The 22,899-nt window shown below is 43.7% G+C and overlaps 1 protein-coding gene across 2 annotated transcripts in view; it reads left to right on the top strand.

Annotated features, from left to right (window-relative positions):
- SLC30A10 (solute carrier family 30 member 10) overlaps window positions 1-22,445 on the top strand; it is a 61,528-nt gene extending 39,083 nt beyond the window's left edge. The window contains exons 1-4 of one of the 2 annotated variants that reach the window (XM_075540582.1): window positions 16,491-17,133; window positions 17,727-17,804; window positions 18,882-19,121; window positions 21,949-22,445. In XM_075540582.1, coding sequence (XP_075396697.1) covers window positions 16,491-17,133; window positions 17,727-17,804; window positions 18,882-19,121; window positions 21,949-22,445 — 1,458 coding nt within the window. Of the gene's footprint in view, window positions 1-16,490; window positions 17,134-17,726; window positions 17,805-18,881; window positions 19,122-21,948 lie in introns of those variants that run through there. The other variant, XM_075540583.1, reaches the window with a different exon arrangement.
- The last annotated feature ends 454 nt before the right edge of the window (window positions 22,446-22,899 follow it).

Here is a 22,899-nt window from a genome sequence, read left to right as displayed (position 1 = left end):
TGTCAAGAGTTTCAGTCTTAGAAACCCACAGGGGCAGCTCCAGCCTGTCCTATAGTGTTGCCATGAGTCTGAACTGACTTGATGGCAGTAAGTTTTGAGTAATGTTTTTAAAACTACCCCATATGATAAGCTTCATTGTAATTATTTTTATAATACAGAGAATTAAGTAAGAACTACTTTCCTATTTTTAATATTCCCAAATATAAATATAAAATATAATTTAAAAATTAATCATCAGAGTTTCCTGTAGAGGATTTATAAGGTTTGTTTTGCCAAACAAATGACTGAATATGAAGCATGGAAGCATAATAAAAAATATATCCATTGGAAAAAAAAAGAAAATGCTGACTCATAGTGCTTCTGGAGTTTGTTCCACCAGGTTAGACTGTTAATCAAGCTTTCTATCTAGATGTTCTGAAAAGATTGTGTAACAATGTGCAACAAAAAAGGCCTGATTTGTGGTAGGCGGGGACTGCTTTTGCCACATTGACAATGCAGCCATCTCAGTGCTCCAGTTTTGGCAAAAAACAGCATGCCTCTCTCGCCCCACGCACCTTACTCACCTGACCTTGCTCTGTGCAACTTCTTTTTGTTTCCACAAATGAAGAGAAACATGAAAGGATAGTTATTTGATGATGTAGAAAGGATGAGGATAAAAAACAAGGGAAGTGCTGTCAGCACAGATAAGTTTGAAAAATGTTTCCAAGAATGGGATCACAGAGTTGACAAATGTATTAAGTGTAATGCAGAGTACTTTGAAGATTATAAGATTGTTTTGTAAAAAATTTTAAATACATAGCTTTGAAAGAAAATCTGGTTTTTTTGCGGGGTATCTCCTCATACATATATTATATCTACGTGTATATTTGTAATATATATTGGTGGGTACATTTCACTCTCCTGTCACACTTGTTCAGCCCTCGTGTGTATCCATGCATATACTGGTAAATCATTATTATTGCAGGATAGTACATATAAAAATATTTACCTCTGTTGTCTTTAACTCTTGCACTCCTCCCAATGTATGCCCTGCCTCCCTTATTTTCTTTTTTTGCCAGCTTCCCTCTTGTTTTATGTTGCCTTCCTTTCTCTCTAGCTAGTGATTTTTTTCCTCCTGCTACTCTTATAACCAACATATAATTTTTATTTTATTTACTTTTAGAATTTTTCAAAGTGTGAAGACCTTTCCATGACTTTCTTACATAGTCTGATACAGTATTTTTCCTTTTTTTTACTCAGCATATTGTCCTTCAGTTTCATCCATGTTATGAATTATTTCACAGCTTCACAAGTATTCAATGTTATGTAACATTATATTAGTATCCCTGGTGGTGTAGTGGGTTATGCATTGGTCTGCTAACCGCAGGGCCAGTTTGACACCACCAGTCCTGTGGGAGAAAGATGAAGCTTTATTCCTGTAAAGAGTTACAGTCTTGGAAACCCACAGAGGCAAGTCTACACTGTCCTGTAGGGTTGCTATGACATGAAATTTATTTGGTGGCAGTGAGTTTGGTTTTTTTGAATATTGTATTGTTTGCATGTTTATCCATTCTTCTATTCATAGATATTTAGTTTTTTTCTACTTATTTGCAATTGTGTATAGTTTTGTGTTGAACATAGGTTTGTATGTATCTCTTTGATCAATGTCTCTTATTTCTCGAGGATATCTACATTTATATCTACATCTGCATCTATCTATCTATCTATCTATCTATCTATCTATCTATCTATCTATCTATCTATCAATCTACCTCTGTCTCTATCATCTCTATCTATACCTACACCTATCGCTATCTTTATGTGTTTATACCAAGTAGAGGGATTTCTGGGACAAGTTGATGCATATTTCTACACATCACCTTTTTTTTAATACTTTCATTGGGGGCTCTTACATCTCTTATCACAATCCATACAGTCATACAGTGTGTCAAGCACATTTGCACATATGCCACGATCATCATTTTTAAAGCATTCTCTTCCCACTTGAGCCCTTGATACCCATTTCTTCCCCCTCCCTTCCTCACAAACACTTGATAAGTTATAGATTATTATTTCCATATCTTAGATCATCCTCCGATGCCCCTCAACCATTCTTCCATAATTTGTCCCCCTGGGAGGGGGTTCTAGTTGATCCTTGTGATCGATTCCCTCTTTCTCCCCTGACCAAACCCTAATCCTACTGGTATCTCTACTTTTACTGTTGGTTCTGAGGGGTTTATCTATCCTGGATTCCCTGTGTTGCAGGCTCTTATCTGTGCATATTCTGGTCTAATTCGATTTGTAAGGTAGAATTGAGGTCATGATGGTGGGGATAAGGAAGCACCAAAGAACTAGAGGAAAGTTTTGTGTTTCATCAGTGCTATACTCCACCCTGACTGGCTCATCTCTTCTCTTTGTCTATGGATGGGCATTGGGTCTCCATTCCATGCCCCTCTCCTACCCCCCAATTCACCTTAGGTATGGTTTTGTTCTGGGTCTTAGATGGCTGGTCCCACTGACACCTCATGATCACACAGGTTGGTGTGCTTCTTCCATGTGGGCTTTGTTACTTCTCAGCTAGATGGCCGCTTGTTTACCTTCAAGCCTTTAAGACCCCAGATGCCATATTTTTTGATAGTTTCGCACCATCAGCTTTCTTCACCACATTTGCTTATGCACCCATTTTGTCTTCAGCAATCTTGTCAGGAAGGTGAGCATCACAGAATGCCAGATTGTTAGAGCAAAGTGTTCTTGTGTTAAGGGAGTAGTTGAGTCAACTAGGCCCAATGTCCATCTGCAACCTTAATTCTTAACATATAGATAAGAGTACATGGTTCTGTTCCCCTCTCATTATATATGTATTTACATGTGTACATGCCTGTATTTAAGCCTCTATAAATGTCCATTGCCTCCTGGTTCTTTTCTCTATCTCCTTTTATTTTCCTCTGTCCCACCATCCACATCACCATTTTGAAGAAATACCTTACTATCATTTCACTGTTCCAGTATTTGAGGGAATTCTAGATTCTCCATGCCATAATCTTCTGTTTTCTTTTTTGTAAACTTTACTTATGATGCTAGACTGAAATATCTCATTGCAGTTTCAGTTTGCATCTTTCTAATGCTAACGATTGCCACTATTTCTTCATGTGTTTGTCGCCCACCTGAATGTCTTCATTCATGAAGTGTCTTGTTCATGTCTTCTACTCATTTAAAATTTTTATTATTTATTTTTCTTGTTGGAGTATAGAAGTTTTTTAAATAAGTTTTTGAGATTAGTTCCTTGCCTGCTATGTCCTTGCTACATTTTTCCCAGTCTGTGGATTCTCTTTTTATTCTTTTGATGCAATATTTTCAGGGATATGTGCCTAATTTTTAGGAAGTCTCAATTATCTCCTTTGTTTTGCACTCTTTGTGTGTTTCTCATTGGTTGAAGTAATTGTGGAATGCACCAGGAGTCCTAAATTTGTTCCTCTTTAAAATTTAAAAAATATTATTATTTTTTGTCCTTATTTTTGATTGTTGATCTTTATAGTTCTAGGTTTTACATTTCGGCCATTGAATGATCTGGAGTTAATTTTTGTATATGATGTGAGATATGGGCCCTGCTTTATTTTTCTCCAAATAGATATCCAGTTTTACCAGCACCATTTGTTAAAGAGTCTACTTACTACCTCCTACCCACTTAATTTGCTTTGCCCCTTTGTCAAAGAGCAGCTGACAGAGGGTGGATGAATTTACTTCTGGCTTCTCAGTACTGTTCCGCCGATCTACGTGTCTACTGTACCAGTACCAGGTTGTTTCCACTACTGTCGCTTTGCTGTAGGTTTTGAAATTGGGAGGTGAGAGGCCTCCCACTAGGTTACTTGCTAGCAGTGCTTTTCTTTTTCAGGGTCCCTTTCTTTTCCAGGTACAGTTAGTTGGTGATTCGTTTTCCCATCTCTCTGGATGAATGACATTGGAATCAGGATTGGGGTTGCATTATATCTATAGATCACTTTTGGTAGTATTGCGAATGTTAAGCAGCTAATACAAAAACAGGCCAGGCTTAAAGGCACTTTTCTACGTATGGAGCTTTCTCTAACGTTCAAGAAGCTCTTGTGGCATTAGTGGTTAAGCGCTGGGCTGCTAAGGGGAAGTGCATTGTTTTTCATGCACTCGCTATTGGGTCGGAGAATGCTGTGGCAGTCTACTTCTTCCAAGGTTTACAGTCTTGGGAATCATATGCAGGCTGTTCTCTGTCCTATAGGGTTGCAATTGACTCCGAGGCAAGAGGTTTATTTATTTTTTTTGGGGGGGGGTCTGTTTTTGATTAACCTCTTGGCTGCTAACCAAAAACTCAATGATTCAAATTCATCGCCCGGAGACCTACTCTGTTCCTGTGAGTTGAAATTGACTCAATGACCCCTAAGTGTAATTAGATGAAGTGAGGGTAGTGATTGTTTTCTTATTACTCAGTTATGTCACTAGGGTTGATGTCACCAGCGTGATGACTCATGATGTTCTTCCTCACTGTGGACGTCCTTCCCTCCTAGATCATATGGAATTGGTGTTAGGTGCTGTTGACTTGGTTCCGACTCATAGACACTCTGTGGACAACAGAACTGCATGCTGACTAGTCCTCTGCCATCATCGCAGGTGTTCTTATGCTTGAGCCCATTGTTGCTGTCATGGTGTCCGTCCATCTCTTTGAGGGCCTTCCTTTTAGCTGACCTTCTGCTTTTCCAAGTGTGATGTCCTTTTCCGGGGACTGGTCCTCTTGATAACATGTTCAAAGTATGTGAGACCAAATCTCATCATATTTGCTTCTAAGGAACATTCTGATTTGTTTGTTCTTCTAGCAATTGACATAATTCCAATATTCTTTGCCAGTATCATAATTCAAATGTATCAATTCTTCTCTGATATTCCTTATTCATTGTCCAAATTTCGCATACATATGAGGTGAGTGAAACACTTTGGCTTGGGTCAGGTGCACCTCAGTCCTCAAAATGACATCTTTGCTCTTTGACAGTTTAAATCAGTCTTGTACCGCAGATTTACTGAATGCAAAAAGTTGTTCAATTTCTCGACTGCTGCTTTCATGACTAAAATAGAATCTTTGACAACTTTAGTTTTTTCTTTGCTGATAAGGATGTTATGTATTTGTGAAGATTTTTGTTTTCTTTACACTTAGTTTAATCCAAAATGATAGCTATAATTCTTGATATTCATTAGTAAGTGCTTACTAATGTTACTTATAAATTATAACTCATGATATAAATGAGTGGAATGACAACAGTAGGGACAAAAGCAATTAGCACAATTAAAATTATACATTTTAATCATAATATCATTCATCACCCAAAACTCACTACCATTGAATCATATCTGACTCATTGTTGTGTTAAATAGAATTTTCAAGGCTGTCTAAATCCTTATGGGAGCATACAAACACATCTTTTTCCTGCCAAACAACTGGTGGATTTGAACCACCAACCTTGTGGTTAATGGTTTCATGCTCACGTAATAGTCACCACAGGGACTCCTTATAATATCAAACACATAATCTAAATGTGTTTGCATTTACAAAGTTTCATATGATTATGGTGAGAATTTATTGAGAATAAGAGAATTTCAAGTTGGTCTTTAAGAAGTGTATCACAATTCAGCTAATTTTTACATTAAACTGTTACATGAGATAGATTAATGGGCTATCACTGCCATTGAGTCAATATTCAGACTAAGAGTGACCCTATAGGACAGACTAGAATGGCCCCCATGTGACTGATGTTTTTGAGCTTCTAACTTTAAGGTTTGCAGTGCAATGTGTAACCCACTAGGTTACCAGGGTTCTATTAGTGGGGTAGGTTTATATACTTAATTAATGTTCTATAATTTATCTCTAGATTCTAATATCCATTGTGATAGCTACACAGAACTCACAGACAAAATTTAGGATTATAGGATTTATTAAGGGAGTCAACAAGTTGTGATGCCAGTGAGAAAAGCTCAGGCTTGAGTTGTTTATCAGCATAGGTTACAAAGTACTGTCAAACCAGCTAATAAATGTCCAAGGGGCACACCACTCTGCGGTAAGCCTCAACCCACAGAAATTTAGCTCAAATTTGTGGGTCAGTAACTCCAACTTCCTGAATTAAGTGCTCAGAAACACCCCATTCCACTCGGCCTCAGCCCAAAGGTACTGAGCTCTACTTCCATGGGTCCCCAAGTCCAAACCCCCATTAAATGCTCAGAAGCACAAACACACTCCTGCACAAACACACTCAACTTGCTCCATAGGTTTTGACAGACATCACGCTGTTCATTGTTCTGCTACTGCTCTTCTGGTGGTATAGCTGTTATCTGGATCCAGATGGTCACTGCCCAGGGATCTTAGGTGCAGAGGACACACTCCAATCCTGGCTCTTGCTAGTAATAAGATCCTTCCTCTTCTCAGAGGGCTTTATTTTATACACAGTAGGATGCCACTCTAGGGAATCTTATGAGAAATGACTCACAGGTGAATCCTGTCAGTATCTTCCTTCACCTTTCCAGATTCACCCAAGGGAAGGTCGTTGGGTAGGAGTTAGAGGCTTTGGCTAGAAGAGCCACAGTAAACAATCCACTGCCCTGAATTCTGCATGATTAATCATGGCTGAGATCATGTAGGACTTGTAGGCAAATGCACGTGTAAATAGGTTTACAAGTGAAATCATATAAAAATGAACAGCACCAAACACAAATTAGAAGGCTAGAAAAGTTGTGACTTATTAGAGAAGGTGAAATGCTGGTGTGTTTCATCGGTGCCTTACTGCACCCTGACTCTTATCTTGTCCCCCCTCTCCCGTATTACATGCCCATTTTATGAAGGGAAAAAATGCTCACCTCAAGCCTATAATCTCTCAATTTTAATGTCTTCTGATATATGTTGAGGGGTAAAAAAGCTAGATTGTTGAGGTAGTTTATTGTGCCAGCCTGGCCGATACACACATGTGGGATTAATTGAAGGGCAGAGAGATGAATGGCTTGGCGAGCCTCGCCTTTCTTATCTCTCGCTCTTTGATCATTGGACCAGTGTGTGGCTGCCTTGCTTGTTCTGTGCCTCAGTTTGCAAGCTACACTACCTGTGAACTGTGTCACTGTAATTTGAGGTCCCTTTAAGAACTCCTTCACCATACAATTGGAATTTACATCTCTTGAGCTGGGGACTGACTGTTGGTGACCTGCCTTGCTGTTTGCTGCCTGTGCTGAGATAGCCTGGATCTCTCTACAGAGGACTACCAGGCGGCTCTCAAGACTTGAAGGACTGCCAGTATCTGACAACTCTCTCAGGAGTGAGTTGCACTGAGCCATTTGTACTGCTTTACAATTTAACCGTTCATTTCTTGTGTTATATATCTATTTATCTTTATATATATATAATTATTAGCAATCTGGTTTTGTCTCTCCAGAGAACCCTGTCTAACACAATTCTTTAACTACTTGGAGAAGTGGTTCTGAAAAGTCGTCATTTGATATCCTGTTCTGTGTGCGTGGAGCTGGGCTAAATTATGGCAAGTGTCAAATTTTTTGAAGATGCTTATCGTCTGGAGGATATTACTTGGGAATGAATCCATTGCCTTGGGCACAATGATCATTCTTTTTTAAAAATCATTTTATTGGGGGTTCGTACAACGCTTATCACAATTCATACATACATCAATTGTGTCAGGCACATTTGTATATCCGTTGCCCTCATCATTCTCAAAATATTTGCTCTTCACTTAAGCCCTCGGTATAAGCTCTTCATTTTTCTCTCCCTCCCCACACCCTCTCCCTCATGAACCCTTGATAATTTATAAATTATTATTATTTTGTCATGTCTTACACTGTCCGACATCTCCCTTCACCCACTTTTCTGTTTTCCGTTCCCCAGAGTTGAGGTTATATGTAGATCCTTCTAATCGGTTTCCCCTTTCTACGCCATTTTACCTCCACCCTCCCGGGATCGCCACTCTCACCACTGGTCCTGCAGGGATCATCCGTCCTGGATTCCCTGTGTTTCCAGTTCCTATCTGTACCAGTGTGCATCCTCTGGTTTATCCGGATTTGTAAGGTAGAATTGGAATCATGATAGTGGGGGAGAGGAAGCATTTAAGAACTAGAGGAAAGTTGTATGTTTCATTGTTGCTACACTGCACACTCACTGGCTTGTCTCCTCCCTGCAGCCCTTCTGTAAGGGGATGTCTATTTGCCTACAGATGGGCTTTTGGTCTCCACTCTGCACTCCCCCTCATTCACAAAGATATGATTTTTGTTTTTTGATGCCTGATATCTGACCCCTTTAACACCTCGTGGTCACACAGGCCGGTGTGCTACTTTCATGTGGGCTTTGTTGTTTCTGAGATGACCAACCTTGATCTATTTACAGGCTTTTCTTTTAAAAAAATTATTAATTAATTTTTGGTCATTGGTTTTCTTTGTTGGAATGTTCTCTTTTGTCGCTTTGTTTGGCTATGCCTTGTTTTTTTGTGCATATTATTATTTCTACAGGTCTATCTAGGCTGGATGAACAGTCTGGAAGAGAAAATAATGGGACCGATGGTTCCAGTGTGACATGGGAGAGGGGGAGGTGGTGTTGACCAACCCAGGGGCAAGGGAACAACAGGTGATCTAAAAGTAGTGGCAAGAAGGGTGTGAGAGGCCTGGTAGGGATTCAGCAAGGGCAATGTAATGGAAAGGAATTACTGTAACCCAAATGAAGGCTAAGCATGATAGTGGGATAACAGGAAAGTAAAAGGAAATAAAGGAAAGAACTAGGAGGCAAAGGGCATTTATAGAGGTCTAAATACAGGCATGTACATATGTCAATATATTTATGTAGGATGATTGGAAACTAGATCTATGTGCATATATTTATAGGTTTAGTATTAAGGTAGCAGATGGACATTGGGCATCCACTCAAGTACTTACTTAATGCAAGAACACTTAGTTCTATTAAATTGGCATTCCATGATGCACACCTTCCAACACAATCGCTGAAGACAAATGTGTGCACAAGCAAATGTGGTGAAGAAAGCTGATGGGTGCCAGGCTATCAAAAGATATACCATATACCATCTGTTGTCTTAGTGAGCATCCTTTTTCCTGAAGCAAATATATATTTTCCCCCAAAAGAATTTTATTGGGAGCTAATACAGCTATCTTATCATTCCATAGTTCAATCACATCAAGAAGTATTGTACAATTGCTATGACAATAGGTTTCAAAATATTCTCTTCCTTCTTGAATTCCTTGATATCAGCTCCCCTCAATCCCCACTGTACCCCCCAGGGACCCTTATTCTACTTGCTATCTCTATAGTTTTAGAAATATAATCTCTTGTCAAATAGAAATAAAATATAAAAGCCCAAACAATTGTGTTTACAATTTCTTGCCAAAAACAAAAAAAAAGGTTTGCTGATTTCTGGATCAAATACCAGTAGAGAAAGAATTTTTATCCAGTGGACTAATAGACCACACAAATATAAGCCTTCTCAACTCTAAGACCTGAAGAACTAGATGTTGCCCTACTACAATTACCTTCACCTCTGAAAGGGATCACATTAGAAACCCCTGGATGGAGTAGGAGGAAAATGTGGAACAAAATTCAAAATCATAAAAGACCACGCTTACTGGTTAGATAGCCGGGTGGAAGCCCCAAGATGGTGGGAGTTGAATTTAACCCCATAGCTCAATTTTCAGTCAAACAATAGACAGTTTTATGAGGGAAACAGCAGCACTGGTGGTGCAATCAGCCATGTAAGACCCAGGGGAACCATTTGCCGAAGGGTAAAGTTCAGAAGTGTCACGGAAGGAGGAGGAATGGAAACAAGAAACACTGGAGATAGTGGGATGAGTGCCGCTATATTGAGACATTTAAAATGAATGGGATGAAGCAAAACGTGTATAAATTGTTGAGTGTAAAACTGAAGACTCACTTTGTAGACCCTCACCGAATTCGCAATAAAAATTTGTCAATGACATGTAGTGTCATAATCTCTGAAATTATGAGTTCAGCATATAAGAGTTTGCACAAAGAAAAAAGAAACTTAAACTAATTTGTCTTCCTGTTCAGAAGCGAAGAAATGTTAAAAACGATCCAATTAACATCATGTGGGTGGAATTTAAATTCTAGAGTTTAATGGGTAGATCGGGGTCTATCATTTACAGATCGTGAGAGAGGTTACTTAGAAACCTTCTGATGTCAGGTTCTTCATCTACAAAATGGCATTTTATAGGGCAATTGTGAGCATGAAATGAGACAATGTCTAGAATATATTCAGCACAGGGCCGGGCAGAGGTCAGCTCCACAGAGTTAGCTCTGACACCTGGGGAGACTGCAGGGGAAAGTAGGCCTGTCCTGGGGGTTTCTGAGAAAGACATGCTCATGGGAGTAGAAAGCTTCATCTTTCTCCGAAGGAGCAGATGGTGGTATTGAATTGCTGACCTTGAAGTCAGGACCCCATGGCAATAAACAGCATACGAGGCCCTGTCTGACCTCCTCTGGCTTTCTCGGAGCCCTGGTGGCCTAGTGGGTGACATTGTAGGCTGCTAGTTATGAGGCTAGCAGTTGGAAACCAGCAGCAACTCCCAGGGAGAAAGACGAGGCTTTTTGCTCCCACGAAGAGTGACAGTCTCAGAAACACACAGGGCACTTCTACCCTGTCCTCGAGAGTCACTATAAGTCACTGATGACTCGATGGCAGTGAGTTTTTGCTTTCTACTGCCATGAGGCAGGGGTCAGTCGCACTTCCACACACCAGCCTTCTTTACTCACATGACACCAACCGTTCCCACCATGGCACCCTCCTTCTGTGCTGGATCTGACGTCTTGTTGAAATGACCACACAGAACTCACAGACCAGACTCACAATCATGGGAGTGTATTGGGAAGTTACTAGGTTACCACAAATAAAGATCAGTAAACAGTGAGGATACAGTCATTGGCCTATAGTAACACCTGTCTTCAGCCAGCAGCCAAGTCCCTGTCTGTCCCTCAGTCTCTCAGCCATCTGCCTCCGTGGGCCAGGAAGCCGCCTGCCTCTCAGGCTCGCAGTCCCACCGTCTCGCGCTGCTCCTCTTGCTCTGGCCCCTAGTCCAGGTGGCACGGTCTCTGGTGCCTCTGGTCTCCGCCTCTGCCCCTTCAGACAGAGATCTGGAACGTGGTCTTCTGATGCTCCTGGGCTTTCTCTCTCTGTCGGAGCTGGCCCTTGTGTGCAGAGGAATGGCTCCGATGGAGGCGTGGGTTTCATCTTTTAGCAGACCAGACCTCCAAGGAGGCAAAGGACGGGGACGTAAGTCACACCCTCTAGCAGAGTCTAAAGCTACCTCCCACCCTAATTTTATGACAGAGAACCCCCTCCAAAGTGGGATTTTAGCCACAGGCAGAGAGTCCGGAACTACCACATGTCCCATAAGGAGTTAGGCCTGGAAGAGCCATATCTCAGCCACCAGGGCCCCACTTGGGCAGAGGTAGAAGTTCAATAAACACAGACTATAAAAGCCTCATAACATTGTAATCTATAACATGCAGCCTATATTCTGCTCAAGGTATGAACACACACACCCCTTATTTTATTTAACCTGGGGAGCTCTCGTGGCTTTTCATGGACTGCTAACCTCACGGTTGGTGCTTCAAACCTGCCCAGCAATTCTATGGAAGCAAGACCCAGTACACTGCTTCCTGAAAGACCGTAATTGAGAAAACCCCACAGATCCGTTCTACTCAGGAACCTACGTTACGAGTTGCCGAGAGGTGGGGCTCATTTGAGAACCACACACAACCACAAGAACGTAATCATATTTTTACATATTCTGATGCAGGATGCTTAATAAACTGGTGGGAGAGGGGGTTGCACACCTCAAAAGCTATATAACGTGTACATTATTTGTGTAAAATATAGAAAGTGAGCATATTGTTATTGTTAGTCAAAACATTTTGTTCAAGTAAAATTTGTGAATACCATCTGCCAACCCCAATCCTATGTAGGCCTGGGTTTCCCAATAAGCAAAGTAAGCATGGATTTATGTGTGCTTACTTAGTTATCTGTAGTGAAAATGTTCACTTTTTTTTTTTAACCGTATCAAAGGTTCTCTTTTCCAACTCCACAGCATCTTCCCCAGAATAAAACCTTAAAATTTACAGTTCCTGACAGGGCTGCAGTACCAAGTAAGCAAGGTAAGCATGGTGCCTTCACTACAGATTACGAAGTGAAAACAAGAGAACAGAAATGGACGGCTGTCCAGTCAATTCTGACTCCTCGGGACCCAACAGGCGGGTAGAACTGCCCCTGAGGATTTTCGAGACTGCTCCTTCAGGGAGGAGAAAGCCTCATCTTTCTCCCACGGGAAGATGCTGACCTGGCAGTTAGCTGCCCAGCACCTAACCCACTACACCACCCTGGCTCAAATTAGTAAGTAAGCGCAGGTAAGCCAGTGCTTATGTTGCTTATGGGGAAATCCTCTTCAAACCTTTTGCGAAACTCAGAAACTGGGTCTGAGGCTGTGGGGTTCAACCACTCATCACCCCCTTCTTAAAGTGCTTCCTTGGCTACTGGGTTTGTCAGACATAGTTCTTGTTATCTCTCTTGGCTGGGAGAACAAGGAGGCATTAGGCACAAGGGCTGTACTTCTGCTGATGGCAGCGTTTTCTTTAAGTTGTGAATGACTAAGAAACGCAATCAAAAGGAATACTTTACAGCCCCGAGGAGTGAGTAACACACTCAGTCACTGCCAGCACCTTGATTCTGACTCACTGCGACCCTACAGGGCAGGGTGGAATTGCCCTTGTGGGTTTCTTACTGTAATTCTTAAAAAAAAAATCAGTTTATTGGGGGCTTATACAATTCTTATCACAATCCATCCATCCATCCATTATGTCACACACATTTGTACATTTGTTGCCATCATCATTTTCAAAACATTTGCTTTCTACTTGAGCCCTTAATATCAGCTCCTCATTTTTCCCCTCCCTCCCTGTTTTCCCCCTCCCTCATGAACCCTTGATAATTTATAAATTATTATTATTTTGTCATATTTTACACTGTCCGACGTCTCCCTTCACCCACTTTTCTGTTGTCCATCCCACAGGGAAGAGGTTATAGTTAGTTTCTTGTAATTGGTTCCCCTTTTTATCCCACCTTCTCTCCACCCTCCAGGTATCGCCCCTATCACCACTGGTCCTGAAGGGACCATCCATCCTGGATTCCCTGTGTTTCCAGTTCCTGTCTGTAGCAGTGTACATCCTCTGGTCTAGCCAGACTTGTAAGGTAGAATTGGGATCATGATAGTGTGGGGAGGAAGCATTTAAGAACTAGAGGAACATTGTATGTTTCATCTCCTACTGTTAACTCATTGTGGGAGTAGAAAGCTTTCTCTTTCTCCCTGTGACCAGCTTGTGGTTTCGAGCTGCTGATGTTGTGGTTAGTAGCCCGTTGTGTAACCACTATTCCACTGCCATTGAGTCAAGAATGACTCATAGCGAACTCTGGGGGTTTCTGATTTTAACGGTTTACAGGACTAGAAAGCCCAGTCTTTTCCCCAGGGAGCTGCTGGTGGTTTTGAACTGCTGACTATGCGGATTGCAGCCCAACATGTAACCAATACACTACTAGAACTCCATTCGCAACCACTACGGGCCTGCTCTGTTCTGGGTCATATGTTCAATGTTTGGGGGAAGTTCTAGTCTGAAGACAACACAAGCCAGAGATTGTTAAGAGTGTACTACTGTGGTGTACCTTACAGGATGTCTTTGTTGTTCAATATTAATTTGTGAATTATATGCTATAGTAATAATAGCACTATTAAAACCCCATTGTTGTCAAAGTCAATTCCTACTCACGGCCATCCCATGTGGTACACACTATAGTAGCTCCATAGGGTTTTCTTGGCTGTAACCTTACAGAAGCAGCTCATCAGGCCTTTCTTTGTGTCAGTGGGTGGGTTTGAACCACCCACCTCCAGGTCAGTCTCAGCCAAAAAAACTTCACTACGGTCAAGCTGATTCCAACTCATAGTGATCTAGTCAAGAAGTTTGCACTACCCAGGGACCTTCAGATTAGAAATATTTTTATTGAGTTCTATGGGCCAGACTTGCTATTATAAGCCCTTAACACATTGATTCTCATAACTATACAAGGGGAGGCCGTTATTGTTGCCATTTTACAGTAGTGAGAACAGGACTAGGTAGTTAAGGAACTCTACCAAATTCATACCATTTCAAACGTTAGCTCACCTTATACTTTTCTTCACTCTTAAATTCTTCCTCACACTGGCCTGGTTTCTCAAGGCCAGCAGTTTGAAACCACCAGCTAGCTGCGTCTGGAGAGCTTTCTGCTCCTGTAAAGAGTTTCACAGTCTTGGAAATCCACAGTGGTGGTGTTCTCTGTCCTACTGGGTCGCCATGAGTCAGAATTGACTCAATGGCCGTGAGTTTTGTTTGGGGGTTTATATACTTTTTCCCTCTTAAATCATTCGTCATTTTTAGAGAACATTTAAAATGATTAATTCCCTCACCTTCTCAGTATAAGGATTAAAATTTTTTTTCTTGGAGGTAGGAAGGGTATGCTTAATCAACTCCCTGAATTTGGATGCTCTTCAGGTGTAAGGTGGAACACTTAGAGGCAGGTTTCTTTGTGAGGTAGGGAGCCTCCCGCTGCTGTTGCGTTGATTCTAGCTCATAGTAACCCTACAGACAGAAGAGAACTACAGCTGTGGGTCTTTCTGAGCAACTGCTGACCTGTGGTTAACAGCCCAGTGCAAAACCCACTGCCCTCCAGGGCCCCAGAGACCATTAAAAGACAACAAAAGGCAATCACCTATTGAGCCAAGGCAGTGGGGTTAGGGTCAGCGTGTTTTGCTAACTCAACCCATAGCCTTTTGTTTGTCTGAGACATTTTCATTAGTTTCCAATCCAAATAACAGATGTGTGCGTTTGGCTTTTTTTCTTCTTGAGGAATGGTTAAAGTTCAAGGGCTAGGGAGGGGGCAGGGAAGGACAGAGAATACCAGAGTCTGTCTTCAAATCTTTGGGAAGGAACGCAAAGCAAAGCAGTAAGGAAACCTGCAAAGGCTCACTCTCACTCCCATGACCTAACCGGCAGGAAGGCTTCTTCCAATGATCCTGTTACCCAGCCTTCCCTAGAACTCCCGCAGAGAGGGGTAAATAATTTTCACTTGGAACAGAGCCTGTTGTCAACAGGGGAGGTTTTATCTGGAAGAAACCTTATGTAGGTCAGCTATTGAACTAGTGTCAGGTCAGCTGTCAGGGACACATGGGGGTGGGTATAACATTCTCTCCAATGCAAAGGAGACAAGTTGACAGAGGAGGCCCTGGGTTCTTTGGTGGCTTGGAGACTTGTTAGGACCAAGGAGAAACTGCGCTTAACACTGGTTGGAAGTGGCAGACTTACAAAAGGGAGATCTCTGAGCCCTCATGGCATCGTGGTTACTTGTGTTGCGCTGTTAACTGCATGGTTAGCAGTTGAAAAGCACCCGCAGCTCAGTGGGAGAAAGATAGGGCTTTCTCTGCCGGCAACAACTGGGAAACTCCCAAGGGCAGTCTGTCTTGCGCTTTGGGGTCGCTACGAGTAGGCATCGACTGGAAGGCAGTGAGTTTGAGTTTTGAGTGGGCTTCTGGAGGGTTGCCTGCAGTCCCTCTCTGGGAGAGATTTTGAGGTGAAAGGTCTGTAAGGGAGAAAGAGGGACCAGATATTGCGCCATTAGGGCATAACAGCAACTAAAATGTGACTTTTAGAAAGGCTGGATAAGCCGAGTCATAGAACAGGCAAATGACATGTGATCATAGAAGTGGTGGCCCAGGTGACAGTGTAACAAACTTAATGAAGTGGGAGACAAGGAGTGTGATGAAGGGCAGATCAGTTGGGTGTGTACTTCACCGGCCAAGCTGGGGCTACTTCTGAGACTTAATAGGTTATTATGGGACCTGTAATACGCGCAGCTTCTGGGCGCGTACGTGAAAGCAGCCTTGTGCGCCTGGAAGCACACACCCCACAGCCATAATGTCCTTATCACGGTGAATCAATCAATAGTCAGGGCACTGGGGATCCAGACGGACCGGAGACGTGACGCCACTGGGTGAAACCCACTACTGTGGGGACCGACCTCTCTTCCCTGCCGATCCCCTTTCCGAGCCGCTCTGTCCTAGGAGAGACACCAGCCCTTGGCCACCAGCCAAGTCAGGCCCCCAGGGGAAGAGGCCTCTGGCGCAGGCAGCACAAGATCTTTCCAGATACCGCCGCCTTACCCGCCACTCCTTTAGACTCTGGACATGCAGCCTGGAGGTGCTTTGCCTACGCTTTATAAAAAGCTCCAAGGCAGGGCCGCCACCTGAGCCCGGCGATCGCCAGCGCCACTCGGCGGAGTCGGGTGCGGGGCGCGGGGACCCCACTTGTTGCGGCGGCGGCGGCGCGCGCTGCGCCCCAGGCTCAGCCCTCCGCAGGGCGCGCCGAGACAGGAGCGCGCGGGGCGCCCGGCGGCCGCCGAGCGGAGATGGGCCGCTACTCGGGCAAGACGTGCCGGCTGCTCTTCATGCTCGTGCTCACGGTCGCCTTCTTCGTGGCCGAGCTGGTCTCGGGCTACCTGGGCAATTCGATCGCGCTGCTCTCCGACTCGTTCAACATGCTCTCCGACCTGATCTCGCTGTGCGTGGGGCTGAGCGCCGGCTACATCGCGCGCCGCCGCGCCCGGAGCGCGCGGGCCACCTACGGCTACAGCCGCGCGGAGGTGGTGGGCGCGCTGAGCAACGCCGTCTTCCTCACGGCGCTCTGCTTCACCATCTTCGTGGAGGCCATCCTGCGCCTGGCCCGGCCCGAGCGCATCGACGACCCCGAGCTGGTGCTCATCGTGGGCGCCCTGGGCCTGGCGGTCAACGTGGTGGGGCTGCTCATCTTCCAGGACTGCTCCTCCTGCCTCTCCTGCGGGCGCCGGGGCCGCCGAAGCCACCGCCACCGCCAGTCCGAGCAGCCGCCAGCGGCCCAAGGCGGGGCTCGCGGCGCTTTCGAGGGGCCTCTGGGAGAGGAGAGCCGGGCAGGCACCCCGACGGCCCCCAGCACGGACTCGGCCCTGACCCTCCGGGGCGCCCCGGGTGAAATGAAGGAGGCCGCACGGGCGACCGTGTTCTCAAATGTAGCAGGTGCCTTTCGGTTGCATCTCTTTCCCCGTGTCGCCTCCATCCGCCCTTGCTCCCTCGCTGCCTACCTCTCTTGGCTCCCTAATCTGCTATTTTTAAAATGCATCTCTTTTGCTAACTTCAACATTTCTCACGCTTCCTCTCTTTCTCTCCTAGACCCTCAAAGGAACGCCTTTGCTCCCCCCCCCCTTGCTCTGGGCTGCAGAGTTGGTCTTTTTGGGTATCAGTCAGTTCTACTGAGCAACAGATAGTACTCGCCTACCGCCCTCGCCCCGCGTTAATTGCCATATAACCTTAGCTTTGCACCCTCTTGTCCTTCCACTCCTCCGGGAATTAAGTTTTGGGGCGGGACGCTCCTACTTGCCCTCGCTTGGTTGTAACTTGGAAGGAAGTGCAAATACAGTCCAGAGGAGGACCGCAAGGCTTATTTCAGGGCCAAAATGGCACTGTCCTGGGCTTTGTGCGCGCGTAGGGGTGGGTAGGGTTTTCTGAGGAGCTGGTAGGAATTTAAAATAACAAAACCTTTATTTTGAGTCCACTGGTTCTTTTTGTTTGTAGAACTTATACACAACACAAGGTTTCTTCTTTGAATGCAGGTGATTCCCTAAACACCCCGAATGAACCTGAGGAAACATCGAAAAAGGAGAAAAAGTCCGAAGCTCTGAACATCAGAGGTAGGGAGATTTGGGGTTAATTTGAAATCCGTGGTACGTGTGTGCTTGGCTGTCTGTCCTCTTCCTGCTTGTTTGACGTTTCATAGGGCAAGTCATTGGGGTTTGAAAGTAGGTCGATTGCAGGCATAGACTCTGACCCTAGTCGCTTAGTCTAATCACTGCATCGATTCTGCAAGGGAAACTAGTTGCTAATGATTTATCCTGGCTACCTGCGTTTGACACACCAGTGGGACAGTATTACCGGTTCAGTGGCACCTGATGACAACCACCACCACCTTAATTCCCAATAGATTTGATGGCAACCATTTTTTTTTGGGGGGGGGCATGTTTTCTACTTGGTCATTTATTCCTTCAGAACCTATTTTCTTAAATAGAGTCTTTCACAAGTTTTATAAGGAGCCCTGGTGGCGTAATGGTTTCATGTTGGGCTACTAACTACAAGGTCAGCAGTTCAAAACTACCAGCAGCTCCACAGGAGAAAAACAAGACTTTCTAGTCCTTTAAAGAGTTACAGTCTCAGAAACTCACAGGGGCAATTCTACCGTGTCCTATTATAGGGTCACTATGAGTCAGAATGAGAGAGAAAATTTTTATTTTATTTTATTGTACAAAAGACATGCTATTCAGCAGAAATATTATTGTTCTTGGGACCCAGCTTCTGATTCAAAGTAGTCTGTGCTTCCTTTCTTCCTCAGAAATGTTTAAAGCAAGGCAACACACAGGTGTTTGTAAGAGAGAGAGGACATTTGCACCACCTGTTCTCCAGGATAGACTGTGGGGTGGTAGCGAACTGGCACTGTGAGATGGCAGTCGCTCTTGCCTCAAGGTGCCTGCCACCTTCAGGTCTTCCTAGACAATCTCGTCCTAGCCTCAATATCTTGGAGGGCGACCTTGTACTTGATCTTCAGAAAAGTGGCTGCCATTATTTTTTCATTTTGACCCATCCTACTGTCCTACCCAAACAGGAAACCAGTAGCAACAGGTATACATGGACATGAGATCGTGAGTCAGTGAGTGTCATGTGGCATCCATCCCACTCGGATTTGTGCTTCAGCCGTTGTTCTTTCTTTCTGGCAGGTGTACTTTTGCATGTGATGGGAGACGCTCTGGGGTCTGTGGTTGTGGTGATCACAGCCACGATATTCTATGTGCTTCCCCTGAAACGTGATGACCCCTGTAACTGGCAGTGCTACATTGACCCCAGCCTGACTGTGGTCATGGTCATCATCATTTTGTCATCAGCCTTTCCACTCATCAAGGAAACCGCAGCCATCTTGCTACAGATGGTCCCCAAAGGAGTTGACGTGGAAGAGCTGAGTAAGTCAGACGGGCTGTTTTCTAGCTGATTTCATGTTGCTCAGGCCAAAGGCCTAGTATTATTTCTGAATGATGCTTGATTTATGCATTTTGAAGTACTTCAAATCACGAGGTGATAGGCCATCTCATCATCAGTTTTGTGGCCTAGCAAGATGACTCACAGCTCTAAGAACCAAAGGTGTTTTTCATCTCCTGATTCTCAGACTCAACTAAATTTTTGAAAATGTATGAGTTGGAAAACACCTATTCCTGTTTACCTTTCGATTAAGGGCTAATTTTAATGCAAACAAGGCCACTTTTGTCCAGATCTCACTTTATAGTCTCCTTATTCTAAAAAATATTAATCATATATGTATGTTTTCTGGCTAACTGATTTTAGTGGTCATACAAGCCACTAAAAGTAATAGAGTAGAAAACAGTTTTAAAACTCAGATAAGTGAATCCCTCCTTTAACAGTGAAATTTGCTTCTTTAATTTGCCTAAATAGGCCCAATATTTGCCTTTGGTATGCACACTTGGGGGTACACATTTTAGAGACTGGATAGAATTTCTAAGTGGGCAGTATTTAGATTTTGGCAAGAAACTGAAGGATACCTTCTTTATTTCTGGTGTTTCTAAATGGAAACTACCTTTTATAAAATAGGAAAAACCCTTGAACTACTCTATGCATATTTGATACTGCTATATCTATCGTGGCATCATTAGTGAGCCAGCAAAAGTGAAATAAGAGTCGAGACCAAATCTGAGACCAAAAGTCTTAAGGCTGTATTCTGGGACAAATACCTGACATTATACTTAAGTGGATCCCAATGGCCTGGTTAGACCCTCCTCTCCTGAAGGCTTGATTTACATTGCGGCTGTTTTATGAAGGTACAGTTTCGCATCATTGAATAGCAGGCAGGGTACCAGCCCACCATGCTGTTGTCCGATGGCCATTGATCCTGCTATCTTTTACTCTGGATGCTCTAGTGCCCCCTTTGGTTGAATCTCTAGCTGTGTTGGTTAATTGACTGTCTCTGACAATCAGTTGTGTGCGGTTAACTCTCTGCATAGAATTCAAATAGTTCGTCTGATTCCTGTGTGCCTCCTAATTGCTCAGGCAGTGTTGCAGCCAGAGGAGCTAGCGGGGAGGTAGGAGAGGGATCCACATAACACATTGCCTTTATTGCCCAAGGAACTTTTCCTAATTGGGGAAATAAAATCAACATGTGCAAAGCAATTTTGGATCTGTATTGGCTTGGGCTGACTTTTCTCTTTAAAAAAATGTTCACTTTCACTGTTATACATCAGAAAAACTTACAATCAACATATAGGGTCTTCATAGAACAGTGCACTCTAAAGTGTCTAGTTAATGGTTGTTTCTTAATAAAATAATATGTTCTAAAACATTAAGAAAATATAGCATAACAATTGCAACAGTTTTATGTCACTTATATAAGCAAAATCTAGGTACCGTTCTATGTGACTACATTCTTAATGTAATCGTATAGGGTACTATTTGTATCACTAGGAAATTAAGGCACAGAGGGCCTGAGTAAATTACCCAATTGGTCATGTAAGTAGTGAATGACTAAACTGGTATTCAAACACAGTCTTTGTTCATAACCACTAAATACCTTCTCTTTAAATCCACCTGCATTTTAGAAAGTATGGAAAAAACCCAGAAGAGCACAAAGCAGAACTTAAGGGATAATTAATTCTACCACCAGCAATGAATACCCTTCATATTTTTATACATATAGTTAGGTGTTCTATAAGAAAAAAAATCATGTCATATATACAGTTTAGGTTGGATTTTTACTTTGAATTACCTCATGCATTTCCACATTCCTTAAATCCTCTCTTTCAACTTCCTTTTTAATGACTTACTATATTCTGATGTACAGTTGACTTAAACAGTTCCTTATAAGTTCCATTTTAAAAATAAATACGAGTGGCATTGCCCAAACTACTCTTGGACATAGGTATCTGGGATGTTTATTGTTATTTTCTTCAGAATAAATTGCTAGTGCTAGAATTACTGACCACATTTAAAAATTTTTGATCCATGTGGCCAAATTACCTCCGTTAAAAATGGTATTCTGATTTATTCTCTCACCAACAGCCCAACAGAGTATCTATTCTATTGTAGACTCAGCAACTCTGGGTTTTAGTACCACTGTTTTTTTGTTTGTTTGTTTTTACTATCATTATATTTTCTTGAATTACCTTTTATGTGCTGAACATATGTGGTGTAAGAAGGCAGAGAGGAGAAAGACCAATGTGCCTATAAAGAGATAGCCATTTTTCTACCTGTAACTTTTAGTTAAAAGGTGACCTGCTGGTGCATGGTTAAGCATTCAGCTGCTACCAAGAGGTTGGCAGATTCAAATGTCCCACCTGCTCAAGAGCAAAGGCCTGACAATCGGCTTCCAAATTGATTACAGCTGTGGGGGCAATTCTTTGCTGTTCTACAGGACCCTTATGAGTTGGAATCGACTCGATGGTACACAACAGCAACAGTAATTTTCAGTAGGAGCCCTGGTGGTGTAGTGGTTACAAGTTGTGTTATGAACTACAAGATCAGCAGTTTGAAACCACTAGCCAACTCAAGAGAAAGATGCGGCTTTCTACTCCTATAAAGAGGTACAGTCTCTGAATCTCACCAGGGCAGTTCTTCCTTGCTCTATAGTGTCTCTCTGAGTCACAATGGACTCAATGGCAGTAAGTGAGAGAACGAGTGACGCAGCTATTGTGGTGAGGAAGTTTAAGGGGACCAGCCTCCTCCCTTAGTTCCACGCTCAGTTGTAGAACTCACCTTTGCTCTGTTTGCTCTCCTCTGTTCTAGCGAGTAAGCTGTCCAGTGTGCCTGGAATTAGCAGTATACATGAAGTGCACATCTGGGAGCTCATCAGTGGAAAGATCATTGCCACTCTGCATATCAAGTATCAAAAGGACAGGGGATATCAGGATGCCAGCGTGAAAATTCGGGAAATCTTCCACAATGCAGGGATCCACAACGTGACCATTCAGTTTGAACACGTGGACCTGAAGGAGCCCCCAGAGCAGGACTTGCTCTTGCTCTGCAACGCTCCCTGCATCTCCAAGGGCTGTGAAAAGCAGCTGTGCTGTCCCCCGGGGGCACTGCCCCTGGCCCACATCAATGGGAGCGCAGAGCACAATGGCTCTCCGCCTCTGGAGGGGTACCAAGGCGATGGCCTCAGTAGACGGGACCTCAGGGAAGTGGCTATCGATGTGTCTTCGGATGGCTGTATGGGTTGCCATGGGAAAGCTCACAAAAGCACTCAGGAGGAGCAGTGTTATATAAACAGCACCCATTTTTAATCTGGCGCCCACACCATCAGACTGGATCTGCAAGGGACTTTGGCCATCGGCTTGGCTTATGAGACGAACTCTGCGGTTTGTCGGTGCTGGCTCTCCGTGTGCGCAGTAAGGGGTGGGCTGTGGGGGCTTCCCGAGGACTACGTCGGATACTTTTTATGTGACCCGCAGTCCCTTTCCCTTACTCTGGGCATCTCATGCTGCGCCGCAACAGTTCAAATCGGAACTTCTCTTGTAGAAAGCAAACGGAAGTACTGTCTGCGCCAGGGTGACTAACGTCCGAGAGCCAGAGACTGGACACGGCATTCAAAGTCCTTTTGCCTTGTTCTTCAATGGATTAGAACTTCTAGCCGGCTCTCGGCTGCTCTCCCAGTCAAAGTGCATTGTGGGGGGAGGCGAGGGAGGGGAGACATATCTAGCTGATTCCCCCCATTTCCACAGACGATCATAGAACAGA

The sequence above is a fragment of the Tenrec ecaudatus genome, chromosome 1, assembly GCF_050624435.1.
Source record: "Tenrec ecaudatus isolate mTenEca1 chromosome 1, mTenEca1.hap1, whole genome shotgun sequence".
Lineage (NCBI taxonomy): Eukaryota > Metazoa > Chordata > Mammalia > Afrosoricida > Tenrecidae > Tenrec > Tenrec ecaudatus.
The sequence above is the reverse complement of the archived record's forward strand: the minus strand, read 5'-3'. Positions and strand labels throughout refer to the sequence as shown.